Genomic DNA, 18,970 nt, shown 5'->3' on the forward strand with positions numbered 1-18,970 from the left:
TACATTTATAGAACGAATCGGTGCGCTAAAGTCTGTCAAAAATTAATCAACGATTCAAGGCTGCTTCCCCCTGCCACGAGTAACACTAACGCGTACTACACTACGATAACAGTGCAGTTATAATGTCAATTAAAATAATTATTAAAATAAAAATTCATCGAAGCGCAATTGTGAGTGTAATAATGATACTGAAACAATAATTGCTTGCAATAACAGAACGGGACTCGACTGTTCAATAGCCTCGAACGATCAATTAATTTCTGTCAGACAAATCTCGGTAACAATGGCAATAATAAGCTAAATAATACTAAACGAAATTGCAAATAGCCAAGCAAAAGCAATGCCCATCTCTGTTAAGAAACTACAAGTCTCGGCTGGAAAGCCGTACAAACATTAAAACCAAACTAAACGTAGCAAAGTGTTCAACAGAAAGCTCAACAGGGATCAGGCATCAAACAGTGAGATTAACACAGTTAGATTAATACGATTAATACGATTAATAATCCGGAAATCCTAAACATCGGTGGATGTGTCACATATTGTTGTTCGTTGTCGTCAACATTGCAAGTGTCGATGGATGGAAATGGCGACGACTCAACGACCAGACGACAGACAGAAACACGGCCAGGCATCATGGATCCATCGTTCATCGATCATCGGCTCACTGATCTCTCTTACTTTGCTCATGCATTTTGTTCTTCACGCCATCGTCCAAGAGAAAAAAAAAAAAACGAAAACCACCAACCGCCATCGTCATCGTCATCGTCATCGTCATCATCCACGTTGCTCGTCGTTTGTCCAGATAAATGACCAAAAAAGAAAAAAAAAAAAAATGAAAATAAGAAAGAATCTGCAACTGAAAGGGAACAGACGAATCGCATGCAGCTCTGATTCTAATTTCTTTCCAGGCACTAGACCCGACAAGTGGCTTTTACTCAATCGCGTCGTCGATTCGAGCGGTCTTAGACGACAGCAAATTGCACGACACTGGCAGACTAGACAGCGAAACACGCTTACTACCCACGTGCTACTTCGTCATTGCATACGAAGGAAGGATATTGACATCTTGCGCGACGCTAACCTGCCCATAATTTTACATAGATGCTAACCAACCCGTGTTACAATAACTGTGACCAGCGATTGGCGTCTCGAGCTTGGAAGCGACTCGTGTCGGTACTCGTGTTGTTTCATTTTCGCGTTTTTATAACGTTTGAAGCTACGTGTAAGAAGAACTTCTTCTCAAGTATTACAAGCTAATTTATATCGAGGAAATAATTTTTATATTTTCCGTGGCCTCTGAAGTATCTACGATAAAAAGCTGAATGAAACGTCGCGTTGAGAAGGAATTTCATCTGGGCCTCAAACACGATTAGAGGAATGTTAATAAATTATTAATTAAGGTGTTCAGATGTGAATCTCTGAGAGTTAGCTTAGAGTGAAAGTACGATTCATTTCTGAACAGAGTTTCACATTTGTAAATCTATAATTAATATTAATTCAAATTGCCTCGAATCGAAGAATGCTTGATTTTCGGTTACTTACTTGTTAAACACATTCGCACGACTACAGCTCGAGACGTTAATCGTGACATCGAAAACTAACACCTGACATTTGCTTAACGTTGCAGAAGGTAATAGCATTCTTATCTCCAAATTTACATTAGCATCTCGAAAGTATGATCGAATACTTGATTTCCATATTTCGAGTGGGTCTACTATCAATCAAAAATATATATATATAGGTCACGTTTCTCAGTTATATATCCAATGTCCAATATTCCACTGAGTACTTGATACATGCATCCTCGTCAGAGATCAATTCCCCCCAAATTGTGCAAATCCCTGCAACAAAAGTTTCGAAAGTCAGTCTGACACTTTTCGTTTCGTACTGCATAACAAGGAGAATATGCGCACGAAAATCAGATCCAACGGTAATTGGCTGGAATCATGCGCAACATAGCCTAACACGCTAACACTTGCCCGCGTCACGTTGTTAACCCATTTCCCTCGTCGACGAACGAAAACGAAAGCAACGATCTCGCACGCTTCAGTGCTCGGATTTCTCGCTCCATCGATTTGTTCAGACGATCGTCGAGAGAGACGTCACGACTTTCCACGGTTCCCCGAGAGCCTGGAAAAAGGAAAAGAAAAAAAAAAAAAACAAAAACACGATCGAAGCCATCTCGAAACAGTGGCCAAAAATGTGGATGAAAAAAAGTATGGGCTGCTTTGTAACAAGCACGAGAGAGCTGCTACACGCTGTATAACATGTGAAATAAAAATTCCAATAAAATCAAGTGACTCAACGAACCACCACGTGTCTTTTTGCTAATAATTTGTCAACAACTCTCTTTTTTTTTTTTTTTTTGATCATCGTTTTGTATCTTCAGAGGTGTTTTGACAGAAGTGTCCGAAGACAGACTTGTATTCTTTTCAACATGTTTTATCGATTTTGTGATTACCTTTTTGAGACGATCTTTGGTAATTGTGTGCGGACCGGTGTTTTTTCTTTTTTTTCTTTCTTCTCTCGAAATGCGATATTTTTCGTTGCGTTTCGCCAAAAGCGAGAAGCGTCGATTCTTGATTTTTCTCCTTCCCTTGGCGTGAAATCAAAAGCGTTCTGTCTTTTCTTCTTTCCTTTTAATCTCGTCTTATTTCCGTTTTCGACGGCGAACGATATTTAGGAGACATTAAACATTGCAGCTGAGGTGGAGGTTGCAGCATGATTGCGCTAATTTGGATCGGGAAGAACGAGAGACGAAATGAAACGAAATGAGAGAACGATATTCTGATAGGTAATTGCAAGGAAGAGCGTACGATTCGATCGTGATAATTGTAGTAAAAGGCTGGATTTGTCAGAGAAAGAATAGCCACGAGACTTAGAACAGAAGAGAGATTAAAAAAAAAAAAAAAAAAAAAAAGAAAAAAGAGCAAAGGGAGTGAAATAAAAGGAGTGATCCAATATTGGAGGCCGCCAAACTTGGAAAAGCTGGAAATTTTCTCTCGACGCTTTCACGTTTCCCAACGTTTGCTACTCGTTTATCCGAGAGTAATCCAATGTTTGTCACTTCTAATCTAATCTCCATTTTCTTCTTTCAATTCTCTAGTTTTTATGTCTTTCTTTTTTTTTTTCTTATCGTAACTTTTGATAAATAGAACATAACGTTTGAACGAAAGAGACACAACGACGATGTGGAGCAATTGACACAAACACTCCAATTAATACACGCTTTAATACACTTTCTATTTTTCTTTTTTTTTTTCTTTCTCCTCCGACTAACAAGTGATGATTAATTACAGCTAGATCCAAAAATTTCTATCTTTTTCAGGAGATGGCATGTAAAATTTTTTTTCCACCTCTCTCTCGATCCGACCCCTTTTAGCTCCAACCTTTTTACTTGCTTATCAATGATAATATTCAGTTGGTGAGAGAGTAACGTCGAAACGAACAGTTTCAAACGATGTCCAAATGACATATAGAAACATATGACGTGAATACATTTGTTAAATTTGTAGAAACACGTACTTCCTCGCCAAACAAATATAATTATTAGACTGCGGATGTTTAACCATGTTGGGAAATTGGAATGTGAAGAAGCGCACGGAACGTGCACAACAAAGTAAAAGTAAAAAAGTACATCAAATGCTCTGCGTTTCTGAATCTTCCAGAAGCCAAATTGATCGTCTGACACTTTTTTGCCAATTTCTCAGCCTCATTACGTAAACGATGAGTTTGATATCAAATCTCAAGGAACAAACGACTTGCTTCTATAAGACGATGACAGAAATATGCCAAAAGAAATTTCCAACAGTCTAATAAATATAATTTATTCTTTCCTTCGGCAGCGACTTATTAACAGGATGAAAGTAATTCTCGAAAACTGATAAAACCACAGGCGTAGATAATGGCATAGACTCGGTAGAAAAATCGGTGTTTCGAAAAAATCGGGCAGCCGAGTTTCTCAGTGAATTGCGTTATTATTGCGTTGAACGATCGGCGAGAGAAGCTTAAAAAAAAAAAAGTAATACTTTTTGGCAAACGTCCGATCGTTCCTTTTCTCTTCTTTTTTTTTTGTCTTCCGCTCTCGGAGAGGATGCGATTTTTTGAGGCGGTATTTTTCACCCCTAAACAGGTCAGTATGCAATATTTACACGTTACGTGGCGTCGTGTTATACCACATTTCACTTCATTTCTTTTTTTCCTGCGAGAGCGGCTCGAATACTTCGTTTCACTTTTTTTTCTTTTTCTTTTTTTTTTTTTTTAGAAGGAAAGAATCGTGCTTCGATGAGCTTTCATTACACACTGTACACATGTATATCAATAGCTTGCTACGAATAGGTGGAACACGCACGGCTTTTGGAAGAATACTTGAAAACGGGGACAGAACCCTTGTGAATCCTAACTTGCGACTTTCGTGCGCACCGATTTGCACGTTTATTAACAGCTTGTCACTATTTTTCTCGCGCAACGTAAAGAGTGGAATATTTTGACTCATTTTCTAAAGACCACGTTGGATAAAAGGATCTTGGTCCTTGGTTCGACATTGTTTCGAGTTTCGTTGTTATAAAAATATGAAGAATAACAGTGATGATTCCTCTCCCTAAGATATATCACCATATCTGATTTAAATGCCACTCGTCGACACTGCATGACACTGCGCTTGAAATTTTAACGAGACACTGTTACTACCAAGAAAGAAAGTCTTCTTTTAACAATAACACGTAGACGCTTAAAGTTAAAAATACTAAAACAGAGAAGATATATCAAGAAATAATAATAATTCAGCACAAATTCGGCCAAATTCGCGACGAAATCGCGAACCAATAGTACGCACGGTTTTCTTCACACATTAGGTGTTATTGTCACACGTAGATTGTAGCATATGATAAACACACGGAAACGATTCATCGAAGAAAGACAATTAGAGAAGATGAATCTCAAGCATCTCCGATAGTTTAGTGACATGTTGTTTATGTGGACTTGTTGTACATTTCTTTTTCTCATCACCATCTTTTTTCTGTAGAATGTCATCGATGTCCTTCTCGATGGAATATAAATTCTTTTCGAGTAAAAAATGGATACCATATACGATAAAAATTCGAGAATAAACAATCTTTCAATTTTCAAATAAAATTGTTCTTTAAATTAATTATTAATTTAATTTAATAATTGTTAATTAAATTAATTTTAAATTAAATAAAACTCCGTAGAAATATAAAACATTCCTTTTCACAAAAATTATCAATCTTTCAATTTTTAAATAAAATTATTATTTAAATTAATTATTAATTTAATAATTAATAATTATTAAATTAATTATTAATTTAATAATTATTAATTAAATTAATTTTAAATTAAATAAAACTCCGTAGAAATATAAAATATTTCTTTTCACAAAAATTATCAATCTTTCAATTTTTAAATAAAATTATTATTTAAATTAATTATTAATTTAATTTAATAATTATTAATTAAGTTAATTTTAAATTAAATAAAACTCCGTAGAAATATAAAACAAAAATTATCAATTGTCATTCAGGAAAATTATTGCCGATAATTATATTCAAAGATATATAATTTTCTTCTTTGTGATTATTAACTTATTAATAGTTTCGATAGTTTTAATAATACTGTGTGTCCATTCTTTACTCGAGAGTCACATTCAAGCCTGTGTCAAAAAATTGAATCCGATTTACGACAAATCTGATTCGACTTTTTGCTCGTATTTTGTACACGGCGGGAGCCACGAGAGGATTTTTTACATTTCGTTGACGAATCAAGTGTAAAGAATTAGAATTAATTCCCTTGACACGTTGAAATAAAGTTGCGGTTCCTCGTTGATCCCGATTTGTCAAGAAAATATTCAGTAAAATGAAAAATGCTCTCGTCGCTAGACTGGCGGTTTGTTTTAATCATGCAACGTCGAGAAATTCGCGCCTCGTCATCGATTACCTACAAGACAAATCAATATCTCGTGTAATGCTTGCGCGTTAAATGCACAGGTCACGTAATATACTTCCGACGATCTGTTGGATTCTCGATGTTGCATAACTCTATCGACTGCATTCCTATATAGGTTGAACCCCACTGATTGCAATAAGAAATAGAAAAAAGAAAAAAAAAAAAAAAATAATAATATAAGAAATTTAAACAAATATATTAAAACAAATTTTGCAATTGTTGCAATTCTTGACATTTAAATGCTTTTCGAAAAGCATTTTACGTTTGGTAAAAAAAAATCTGGCAATAATGTAAAGAAGTATTCCGAGAAAAATTGAAGCATACATTGCACACCATGTATCATTGAAAAATTACCTTTTCTTTCAAATTATTATCACATTGTTTCATCTCAAACTCAATTATTATTTTTTTTTTTACTTTTGTTCGTCACGCCGAAATAATCGAAATAAACTTCAACGCAACCAGGCAGAAGATGTAAATAATACTCAAAGTCTAATAATAAATGGGAAGGATCCTTGTATATACAGAGATCTTTGTATAATGTTAGCAAGCAGAAGTAACCGAGGTGGTTGCGATTAATTATTTTGATCGTGTATCAAAAAGATCGGGAGGGGAAGAGGGGGTGAGACCATGAGGAATGCACGGAACATTGCCACGTATAAATTTTTGTTTCATTGCCATAAATATCACGATACAGCGAAACCGTTCGACCCTGAGCAAGCTTGGGCCGATCATCTGAACCGCTTGGCAGACATCGACAAGCTGTATCCGAGTAAAACGCCTTTGCTGGCTCGGCACATTAGCCCTCCTCTCAGTACGAAACGATTGTTCGATATTCACGGTGAGTATCTCCTCGTTTCTCACGTTTCACTTCCTGTCATTTTAATTTATTAAACGTAGTTGTTCCTCGAACGTTGGCTCGCGTAGAACGTAGAACTTAATAAGGAAATCTGAGTGAACGAAGCTGATAATGAAGTCCGATTGAACGGAGCTAATAAGTTTAAGTGAATGGATAGTGGAACTTTACTTTTTGGACGTTGAATCTTCGTAAAGAATTTATCGTTAGTGAATAATAGTAAAGTAAAAAGACGACGAAGAAGATAAATAAATTATTGTTGTATCTTCGTAACGTTCGTTTATGGGAACACTTGTGAGGATTTATAGATCGTTCATCAGATTTTAATGGAGTCATTACGTTAGACGATAGGAGACAGAAATTGCCTGATGATTTAGTGGATTCGGTGTGTACATAAAATGTTCGTTTGTTGAAGAGATACTCGCGGTTGAACAGTTTCTTTCGGTTTCTATATTTATTTTATTTGCAATCCTCTGTTAAAAATTTTAAACTTGGAACACTGTTCAATTACTTCAGCATGATCATCGTTTTCTACTGAATAATTTACAACTTAAAATCTAAAACAGACTCTTTTCTCTTTTATCAGTATAATCTCAAATTCAAAACTCTGTTCAATCATTCAAACATTGATTAACTTGTAACTTACTTTTTTTCGTTAATATTCTTCTTCTTTGCAATTTTCGTTTGTTGAAGAGATACTCGCAGTTGAACAGTTTCTTTCGGCTTCTATATTTTATATATTTCATATTATTTTATTTGCAATCCTCTGTTAAAAATTTTAAACTTAGAACACTGTTCAATTACTTCAGCATGATCATCGTTTTCTACTGAATAATTTACAACTTAAAATCTAAAACAGACTCTTTTCTCTTTTATCAGTATAATCTCAAATTCAAAACTCTGTTCAATCATTCAAACATTGATTAACTTGTAACTTACTTTTTTTCGTTAATATTCTTCTTCTTTGCAATTTTCGTTTGTTGAAGAGATACTCGCAGTTGAACAGTTTCTTTCGGCTTCTATATTTTACATATTTCATATTATTTTATTTGCAATCCTCTGTTAAAAATTTTAAACTTAGAACACTGTTCAATTACTTCAGCATGATCATCGTTTTCTACTGAATAATTTACAACTTAAAATCTAAAACAGACTCTTTTCTCTTTTATCAGTATAATCTCCAACTCAAAGCTCTGTTCAATCATTCAAACATTGAGTAACTTGTAACTTACTTTTTTTCGTTAATATTGCAATTCTTCTTCTTTGCAATTTTCAAAGATTCTACAGCGTCATTGTAATTTTTGACACGCGAACAGCTCATTAAAATTAGAAACTGCAGAATACACAAACTAAGAATGTATAAATGAACGTGATTTCTTTAATTTCAGGCAACTTGGTGACCGATTACGATTACTTACCATCGTTCCCCTCGTTGTTACGCAAGAAACCTCTATTCGATCTTCTCGAACCATCACCGATGGCACCGATCAGTGCGTTTACCAGAGATCCATGGTGGTACCCAAGCTATGCTCCCTATATTCCGAGCTATGCTCAGAAAGCCACCCCGTTCTATCTGAGGGACAGTTACCTTAGTCCTGTTAAACGTAGCTACCTGTGGAGCCGACATCCGATCAGGCCTTTCGGTATGTAGCTACTTTATTTTGCTATTAGCGACGTTTTCGCGAATAAAAGGTCGCTCTTTGTCTGAGAAAATGATGTCATTGTACAGATCAAGGCATATTGCTAAATTACTGCAGTCACTTAGAATCCAACGATGCTATTTAAAGATTAATATACATGTGCAAATATGAATCGAACTATGAAATAATAGTCTTAAAAAAAAAAAAAAAGATTCGTCTTCCCAGACAAAGAGCAAGAAATAGTACGATAATTTTTCTTCTAGACAAAGAACGAGAAATAGTTTTTTAATTTTTCTTTCTTTTTTTTTTTTTAATCAAAGTCCTGTTCAAAAAAAAATACTTAATAATTTTCAAATATACTCCAGCTATTTTTTTTTTTTTTCTTTTCTTACGTTCAAAAATGAAGAGTATAAACCTTTTGCTAGTCTTTTTAGAATTTAGACTTGAATCTGAACAAAATTTTTCTGAAGACATTACAATGAATCACACGGCAAGATGGAACCTTCGGATCAAGGATCAAAAATTCCGCGATCCGAAGAAAAGTACCAAGATTTAAATATAATTTTTCTAGACACTAGTTTTGTTTAGTTTGCCTTGAAACGAAAAAAAAAAAGAAAAGACAATAGTAACGAGAACTGAAACAAAGGGACAACGGTTTAGAACTCTGTGTGAAAAATTTCTACACGCTATCCTTTCGTCGCCGTTAATCAATTATTCACGCGTGTTGTTATCGATGCGTGATCAATTATTTACAAAATCCCACGATTTCTCGCTTCGAATGAAAATCTCTTCTTTCGGCGACGTTCGATCGAGTGCTTGGTTGCGTAACGTCTTATAAAATGGAGTTACGTCTGGCATTATCCGACCGATTGTTTACCATTTGGCTCGAGCGCAAGATATTGTTGCTTCTCGGGAAACGATTCGGCGTGATTCTTGGCGACTCGTGCCGGACGCGGACTTCCGGCTGAGAGCCAACTGCTCCTTCCTCTTGGCAGCCTTTCGTCGATTAATTAACGATTGCGTGTTTGCGCTGCACTTTATTAAAACACCATTATTCAACCGTGTCGCCTGCCTCCGCGAATCGAACACCTGCATAAAAGACGTTGCATAAAAGATTTATTATTAGAAACTTGATGAAAGTGGTTGAAGCAAAATGGATTGTACCAGCAGAAACCCACGACGAACGTTTGAAAATTGTGCGCAACATGGATTGAAAGTTAAGTTTATTTTTGTCGAGTTTATTCAGTCTTCAGTTTAAGAAGTTTATTGTGTTTGCCACAAGGACCTTCATTCTCCTTGCACACTTGTCATCCGCGAGTTTTAATCTCCACGATTTGTTCAAAAATAAAGCAAAGTTACAAATAATCTGGAATGCTCGCAGTAATTCTTTATTACGATAACGATTGTTTGAAATTACTGAAAAAAAATGATATGACTCTCCATGTCGCTTAGAGGAATTTTGTTATTAATTCAGAATCAATATATCATAAATGTCAATTTCTTTTTTTTTTTAATTCAAGAGAATTTTCAAGAATGTTTTTTAATTCGTGACGGTTCCATGTGACACTTTAAATGTAATTTTGAATTCTACGTCACACGTAGTGAACTTTCAAGTGCTGACAAAAATAATGAGAATAACTTGAAACTTATTTATAAAGAAGCAAATTATATACGGGTTGTTAAATTACAAGATGCTCGGGTCAATAAACAACTTGTCCTTTTTTTTTTCTTTTTACATAACAAAGGCAGAAGCATTATAGTAAAGCTAATACTTCCAACGCTCGCCTTATTCAAATGTCACGGTAATAATATCATCACTAAAGGGTTAACATCCATTTTTTATCCATTCAATATTCTGCTTTCACCGTCATTGCTAAGCAAACACTTCATTTACAAAAATTTCGTAAATTTAGAACTAAAAAAACTTTTATTTAACTTTAATATTTAATCGTTCAAACTGTGAAACTTTCTGACATTATCTAAACTTTTTCTTTGATATTTCTCCGAATGTTTGATTGGTCAGAGAGATATTTAAATCAGACAAATTTGAATGCTTGTTTTTAAACGTCAGCTAGTTGAAAATATGATAAGAGAATTTAATTTAGATTGAAATTAAACGACATCGTTACAAGCAGTACCTTGCAATTTTTTCTCGTACTGATGCACTAACTGCGATGATAGTGTTGCTGACTTTGCAGCATTGTTTCGCCTGGCAAAGGTTTCATTTCATTGATACGAAGCCATCCACTCGCTAGATTATTTTCTCAACATTGTGCCGTCACATGCACATGAGCCTCGATCGAACGTTATTCGCCTGATGAAATCACATACGAAGATGTGCACTTATTTGCATGAAAGCGACCTAAATTGATTAATTTAAATTAGCAAAAAAGAAACAAAAAATAATAAAAGAGGTTGCATTCGAAAATTTAGAAAATACGTATTCAGAATTCAGAAAACAGTTAAAAAAAAAATTGGATAAAGTCTAGTAAAAAAAAAAAAAAAAAAAGAAAAAAAAAGCGAAATAAATTGAAAGACAAAAGTAAGAAGAAGAAAAAAGAATTTCTCAATGAGTTATCGGTGATACGCAACTCTCGAAATATATCTGTTGTATTTCAGGATCGTTATACTACTATTATTCGCAGCCAGTTCCACGATTTCACTTTACTCGCCCGTGGTACAATAAACGTACCACATATTAAGAAACAAAGTGAGCGATAAGATTAAAATGTGGCCAAATGTGTTTTGCAACCCCTGTTATCCTCATTACACGTTAATTCTGTGAGATACAAATAATCAGAAGGAACGAATATCACGTCACGCTGCTGTACATATTTTTTGGCTACGACGAGATTCATTTATTAACACGCAGCTGCAACGTAACAAACGTAACACGAACGAAAATGAAACGAGTCTTTTTGAACGAGAGTTTAGAATCATTATTATCATAGCTCGTGCATACCTGGGCTGTTCGAGCGATATACTGAAATACACATAAGTACATACACACATACATACATACATAAATGTATCGATTCTAACTGCGTCATCATAAGATCATAAAAACCACTTACCATCTTTATAATTCGAAATAATTCATCTAATTAAAAAAAAAAAAAAGAAAACCAATATATAAAACGAAGAATTATCCCCAAACAGTGTCACATACATATGTATATTGTCTGTATTTTGTACGTGACTTACGTGCCTGGATTTACAACGTCCTTTCTAATAGGTTTCTCTCTCTCTCTTTTTTTTATTTGAAACACGCTCCTTTATATACTCGACTAATATGCATATCAATATACAATTGTGTACATATCGACAGAATATCGAGGCATGCCCTGCAAACAGAAACTCCCGGAGTTTAAGTTGAACGCAATACAAAAGTACCCCTAATTCACGATTTCTCAACGATTTTTTTAATTGTTCTCATCGGATCTTCCGTCGACAAGTTTGTGTTTGCAGGCGATTTCAGATTTTAACATAAAGCAGCTTCAGATGTCCCGCGAGATATCGACAGACACCGGAAACACGATCCGTGTCGAAAACTTTTTTTTTTTTTTTCACAGTGTAAAGACATTCCTTTCCTCCCTCTGTTGAAAGATATTCTAATTCTCACTATTTATGTGTAATATACACCTGTTCTACATCCCTATAGCCTCACGCCTCGAGAGTTCTATGAAAATATTGTATTACAAAGATCCTTTATAACCGACAAAAACCTCGGTGATCGAGTGCACTCCGAAAAATCGAATTTGAACTCGTTTGATCGTCGATCGAGAATTCGATCAGCTTCATTTGATTAGAACTCTCGAAGCAAACGTTCTATTTTTACTGATATTCGTGCCTGATCCATCGATCGATTTTTTTGCAGCACACGCCTACTGATGACTGTGTCGCCCCGCATGGAACGCGTGATACGAAAATAAGCGATGAAAAAAAAAAAACCAAAAAAAAACCCGAAAAAAAAAAAAAAAAAAACAATGTGAAAGAGTATTTGCATCGTACCCTAAGCAACCATTTCGATACCTATTTGCCTGATTATTTCTTTTCTCAAAGTGCGTATCATCGTCCACGGAGTACTACTATTTATTAATGTTTCTCGCCATCATGGTTTATTGTACTATTCGTTCGTGTTGTCTACGAATAAAATAAACACTGCCTAAATTTTACTACAAATCTTTTTTTTACAAAACGATCTTATCGCTCTCTCTCTCTCTCTCTCTCTCTCTCTCTCTCTCTCTCTCTCTCTCTCTCGCTCTCTTTCTCTCTGTTGCATTCGCATCCATATAAATCTAATTTAAAAGTCTAATTTAAGTCTAATTTAAAAGCAAAAATCATATCAAACCCAGAGGAACAGGTTTGTACAACAATATGCATGTTTATTATCTGAAAGTTTTACATCTTTAGGATGTCCATTGCGTTGGCCTAGTTTGCCGGGATTCGATCGACGTAACAACAGAGAATAGCCGAATCTACAACTTCAAACAACTTAGTATTTAGTATTACACTTTATATTCTCTCGTATATTTGATGGATTATCGTCGGATCCCGGCCGATCGGCCATTTACAAATATAATATATCTGTGTGTGTATAATTTACGAGTCTCTGACAAAAAACGCAATACCGGGGGATCACAACCGCTTCTTTTACAATTAAACTTATAACGGAAGGGAGTAATAGAGGAAGAAAGAGGTCAATGGCGCGGGAAGGGAAGAAAAAATCGCCGTTTTCAAGTCGGCTTCGCTCAAATCACGTCACCTCCGTTAAGGATTATCTAAATGCTTGATTCAAAGCGATTCGTACCGTTACAACAACTTCATCAAATATGCCCACGGTACACTGTTCTTTTTCCTTTTCTTTCCTTTCGTTCTTCCATTTAACAATTCACAATGATAATTCGCCTATGTAATAAATCGATTAAAATTCTCACGGATATATAGAAAAAAGTTCACAATGATTCATCCTCGTCGCTTAAATAACAATTTCTTTAACAAACATAAATTACAAATATTCATATAAACAAATTCGCTAGTCCTTCCCTTTTCTACTTCATTTATATTTAATTATCTAACAATGAAGTCGATTTTATTTCACTTTCAGATAATACCGTTTCACGACCGTTTTACGATTGTTCACCTCTGGAACTATATATAATAAGTTTATTCTGAATGATACGGTGCGGTCTAATGTACTTTTCATTTTATTTATATATTTATATATATATATTTTTTTTTACGTTTTTTTTCGCTTTTTTTTCAAATAGTGTATTATTTCCATTTTAATGTACTCTTCGTAAATATTCTTAAATACTTATCTTCTATACACGTCGGTATTCAAATCGTTTCTGATACTTTCTAAACTTCTCATTTATTATCCGAGCTACATTTTATTTATATTGCACAACTTAGCAGAAGTATCATGTAGTACTTAATCCAAGGAACGACTCTCTTTGAAAGATACTCGAGGAGAATAAACGTTTCACAAAGTACAAACAAAAATGAAATACGATGCAAGTTGTCGAAGCACGTGTTTAAGTAGAACTAAATGCTTGCGTATTGCTTCATATCGATTAATTAATGTATTAACGTGATTACCTGAGAATCGAGTTGACAAAACGTAATGAAATGCGACAAAAACATCTGAAAGTGAAATAGTACGTTCTTAGAAATGACAATCATCCGAGGACTTTCTTCTCCTTATTATCCAGTAACAAGTGTAATTGCATTTTAACGATTTGGTATCCTGTAAATCAATGTTTAATACATACGTATATATATATATATATATATATTCCATCTATTTTATCGCAAGATTAAAATCTCTCAACGACTGAGATTCTTTCTTCTTACACACAACCTCGTTAATAAGTATATTATGCATCTGAAATAATTTTTTTCTTTTTTTTTTTTAATTTTCTTTAATACCCATTTGTTTCGTTCGAACATGTGTCCTTCGACGATAATAATAATCTGCATAGAGTTACCATCTTAAAAATACTGGTTCTCTGTTTCTTCTCTGATTCTTTTTCTTTTTTCTTTTTTTTTTCCATTCATCGAGAATAAACAATCTAACATTCCTACAACGTACCTTGAAACATGCTGTCGATAGTTTGGAATACTGAAAACTAAAGTATCTAGTGTGTAGAGATGACGACTTAACGAGAGTAAAGAAGGATACAACCAGATGAAGAAACAAAAACTGCAGAGCGAAATGGAAAAATTATATATCTATGTACATGATGCTCAGCGCGTTTCGTTAACACAATTGTAATCAAATCAGCCGCAAAGCGATGGCAATGAGAGTAAGAGGAATATTAAGAATAATCAGCAATGTTTATACAGAACATTTAACATGGAAGCAATAATAAATAATCGAAATGAGAGTGTCAAATTTCTTTCAAACGCTAATAAAAGAATCATCTAGATGTGGAAGATACGCGCAAGTAATTTTCTAGAGAACACAGAAGTGATCCTTGATCCAAATGAAATGAAGAAAAAAAGTGTTAATTTTTTAATTACTATGTTACTTAACTTACGAAGAAAGAAGTAAATTCTACTCGCTTCCCTTCATTACACTGAAACATGAAAGTTAATACTCACGGAAAAAATATTAACGAAATCAGATTATCTTCCTTCCCTTTTTTTTCTCTTTTTCTTTTTTTTTTTTTTTTTTTGATTTTTGTTTGTTTTCAAACTTTAAGCACACTCGGGGCGGGTTCTATCGATATACGATTACCTTTTAATCACTAATCAGTCAACATAATAATAATAATAATAATTACTTAAAATGCTAGATTTAAATCGTACTCGAAGAAAAGAAATTAAAATTGCCTTTTGCTTTTAAAGTCTTCAACGATCACAAATAATTCCCGACGATCAAACACCACTACGTGTCTCACCCGGTTCTTTTCTTTTTTTTTTCTTTTTTTTTTCTTTTTTTTTTGTTTTTTTNTTTTTTGCTATTCATCTGTTTTGGCATAACCGCTAGTTAGTGACAGAACATATCATACAATGTTATGCTCTTAATGTTCGCGCCTTAATAAAAATTTTGTCGCCTTGTCGACGAGCTTCCTTAAATGAAGGAAAAACCGAGTACAAGGCTGTCATTTCTTTTTGGCTGGATTCCTTTGTGGTGTGGATGGTCTCGTGGCTTGACCCGTGTTCAAACTTAAGTACTGGTACTTAGCTTTCTTCTCTGACGGTTTCAAAATCTGCATGTACACCATGAATAATAGATAAAACACGAACGAAATGCACCATGCAACTCGCAGAAAAAAAAACAACGCACAAAGAATTACAATATAATTAAAAGTAATAAAAAGGTGCTCGCTTAAACTTCAACACTTATAGTCTCGCTATTCTCCACTGCTCATTGTCAGTATTTTTCAACCTTATTTAAAAAAAAAAGCAATAAATAATTACAACGAAAATAAATAAAAAAATGTTACAATTAAAACGTAAAGATTTTTGTGTAATTACGGGAAATTTAAAAGTGAAATGCTTGCTATAATATTTGGTAAATAATACAAATTCCTATTTACGAGAATATGAAATTGCACGTACATTCTTTTTAAAATAAGTTATTAATTTATCCTCCTGATTTATTGGAATTTAAGCGAGCAACGTTATATATATATCGGATATTCACGAGTCCTACCTGAAAACTGCACATTAAAGTTTCATCGACGCTCATCATTCCTCCGGCGTTGTCGAACTCTCCGCAATAATTTGGCGCGGAGAACAGGGTGACCAGCTGTCGTTTCGCGAAAAATTCATAGCCATCCTCGACTACTTGATGAGCTCTACATATTAAATCCATATCATGGCGATTTAAGAATTTCGATACCACGTCTGGCCCGAATGTGAAGGACACACCTCTATCGTTTTCACCCCATCCCTGAAACACGGAAGACAGAAATCCATATAGTATGTTGGTTCAATTATCGATAGGTGCTTGAATTACATAATGAAGAAACATTGTTACCTGAACTTCTTTGTCCGGATCGGACCACAACAAGTCACAGAGAAGACCGGTATCAGGTACATCTGTCGGACGCATTATTCTTTTGATTTGTTCCATATTCTGTTGAACAAAAGAACACAAACATTTTTCAACAATTGGAAATCTCTGTGAGAAAAGGGCCTATTAAACTGCTGAATTATTATCAAATTAATATTTAAAAAAAAAAATTCTGTCTTGTAAATCCTCTCTTCGAAATTTCAAAAAAATATCAAACAGTAAAGACAGAGCAGTGACATATTTTTCTTCCCTTTTCTCTACTGACAACATTTCTGAAGCGATAATCTTGTTGACTTTTTATGAATGGTGAACAATCGATAGTTTATTTCATAAAGATGTTAATCTTTTGACATTCTAACAGATACTAACTTTTAATATTTTCCTCCTTACGTTGCGCGTATAAATAAAAAATCAATGTTTCTAGTGGCAAGTTCTTTTAATAAATTTTCCATCACGAACTACAGGCGATTTCAATTTCAAGACGAAATGTTCGAGAAAAATATGGATATGCAATGGACAGCCATCAAATTCAGCAAAGGTTGATAGAATTTAATTTTTAATATTACGTTCGCCAATTTAATTCTCATTTCCTGAATGAAAACTGAATAATAAACTTCCCCCGCGAGTCTGCATTTCACACGATATATTTTTTTCTGTGTTACATAAATATATATCAACGGATTTTATACGCTCCATTATATAAGTCAGTTGACATTTGCGTGCGAACAATTGCAATTTTAACTCATTTTGACACGTTAAAAATAGCACTGAACACACTCAGTTTTAAATATAGACTCCATTTATATTACCGATTTGCTTCTCTTCGTTTTCACATCTCAAATTTCAACGTATTGACAAACACAAGTTGTCCGAGGGCCATTTCGCAAATTACACTCTAATATCGTTAATGAAACGAATGCTCGTACGAACATCTTTGTTAAGAAGTGCTCTTTAAAACGAGGTATCGATTTCAAGCGACGGTTCTGCACGCAACGTTAGAGAAACGACTTCCTGTTACAGAAACTTTGCCTTTTATCCAATTTATCAAAATATTTCTCATGTAAATATCTCCGTACCACCTTTCACCTTTTTTTGTTTCTCTTTACGATCATTTTTCATGATCCTTCATGATTGTTACTGCTTCCATGGAATGATAACTATACAGAAGTTCAATAACCACGAATGCAAATAAATACCTAGTTATAAAATCTAAGACGTGATAAGCTCTCATCGTTAACCTTCTAAGGACGGAGCATTTAAATCCACCTTCGCTAGTGGACGGATTTAAATCGCCAGGCAAAGTTTAATTTTACATGTTTTCATATAAATTATATGTAGTTCCCGTATTTTCAAAGTTAATCAAATCAAATAAAGACTCAAGACAAGAGAAGAGAAACCGTCGATACATCTGACATTCGGTTTTCTCAGATGTTACATAGGTGTCGATATATCGGACATTAGTACTTAGAAGGTTAAAAATATACCACTGTCAATGTTAAAAAATTGATCATAATATGCCTCGACGTGAGATAGTCAAAATTTTTCTCAACCAGCAATTAAAAATGTTAGATCCCCGCGAAAAATTGATTCTCAATCGTTTGTTGACGCCGTATCACCTGAAGGTCTGGACTGAGGCCACCGTGGCAGCAGAATATCTTCTCGTCGATGATCGCGGCGATTGGTAGACAGTTGAAGCAATCGGTGAACGTTTTCCATAGTTTGATGTTGTATCTTCTCTTGCACTCGTCGTAGAACCCGTATATCCTGTTTATGCTGGCACACTCGTGATTCCCTCTCAACAGGAAAAAGTTCTCCGGGTATTTGATCTTGTAGGCGAGCAACAAGCATATCGTTTCCAACGACTGTTTGCCCCTGTCTACGTAATCGCCGAGGAACAGATAGTTCGCCTCCGGCGGGAAACCGCCGTACTCGAACAGCCGTAACAAGTCGGTGTACTGGCCGTGGATATCGCCGCAGATCTTAAGCGGTGCCTCCAATTCAAGCAGGATCGGCTGCTGAAGGAAAATCTCCCGTGACTTGAGGCAAAGGCCGCGCACCTCGCTCTCTGACATTAACACCGTCTTTCCTGGCCGGCATCCTCGGACTGCGCCCAAAAATTCGCACGTTTAAATGGATTTTCTGCCTGGGGGCGGAGAGCCCTCCCCGAGGGGTTGGGCGACGCATCGCGAGGCATCGGAGAGTCGTTTTTTTGTCACAGGTACATCGAGCATAACTCTACGCTGGAGCATGAAGGTATCTGAGATTGTCGAGAACCGATTTTCTCTTTTCTTTTCTGTTTTTTTTTTTTTTTTTTTTTTTGTGTATGTGTTTGTCTCAAATGGGAGAGAAAACAAGGGTGATACGATTATGCGGATACCACGGATCGTCCTGTTCGTTCGGGTTTTCTCTTGTTGCTTACATAAATACAGTTTGACAAGTACAGTTGGGGGAGTTGGTGGCTAATTTCTTTCGATCGGCTCAAGTGAC

The 18,970-nt window shown here is 35.0% G+C and overlaps 2 protein-coding genes and 1 long non-coding RNA gene across 5 annotated transcripts in view; 1 reads left to right on the top strand and 2 right to left on the bottom strand.

Annotated features, from left to right (window-relative positions):
- Positions 1–12,632, top strand: part of LOC122534558 — a 26,039-nt gene extending 13,407 nt beyond the window's left edge. The window contains exons 5-8 of one of the 2 annotated variants that reach the window (XM_043665319.1): positions 6,659–6,802; positions 8,206–8,460; positions 11,077–11,167; positions 12,335–12,632. In XM_043665319.1, coding sequence (XP_043521254.1) covers positions 6,659–6,802; positions 8,206–8,460; positions 11,077–11,159 — 482 coding nt within the window. In that variant the 3' untranslated portion in view covers positions 11,160–11,167; positions 12,335–12,632. The remainder of the gene's footprint in view (positions 1–6,658; positions 6,803–8,205; positions 8,461–11,076; positions 11,168–12,334) is intronic. The other variant, XM_043665320.1, reaches the window with a different exon arrangement.
- LOC122534562 overlaps positions 12,026–18,970 on the bottom strand; it is a 17,377-nt gene continuing 10,432 nt past the window's right edge. The window contains exon 2 of the long non-coding RNA XR_006307925.1: positions 12,026–12,714. This is a non-coding gene — a long non-coding RNA (uncharacterized LOC122534562). The remainder of the gene's footprint in view (positions 12,715–18,970) is intronic.
- LOC122534556 (serine/threonine-protein phosphatase PP1-beta catalytic subunit) overlaps positions 12,822–18,970 on the bottom strand; it is a 9,129-nt gene continuing 2,980 nt past the window's right edge. For both annotated transcript variants that reach the window (XM_043665317.1, XM_043665316.1), the window contains 4 exons: positions 18,100–18,587; positions 16,448–16,546; positions 16,121–16,360; positions 12,822–15,674 (listed from right to left, as the gene is read on the bottom strand). In XM_043665317.1, coding sequence (XP_043521252.1) covers positions 15,567–15,674; positions 16,121–16,360; positions 16,448–16,546; positions 18,100–18,587 — 935 coding nt within the window. In that variant the 3' untranslated portion in view covers positions 12,822–15,566. The remainder of the gene's footprint in view (positions 15,675–16,120; positions 16,361–16,447; positions 16,547–18,099; positions 18,588–18,970) is intronic.

This window comes from Frieseomelitta varia, unplaced genomic scaffold, assembly GCF_011392965.1.
Source record: "Frieseomelitta varia isolate USP_RPSP 00005682 unplaced genomic scaffold, Fvar_1.2 scaffold_613, whole genome shotgun sequence".
NCBI classification, from domain to species: Eukaryota; Metazoa; Arthropoda; class Insecta; order Hymenoptera; family Apidae; genus Frieseomelitta; species Frieseomelitta varia.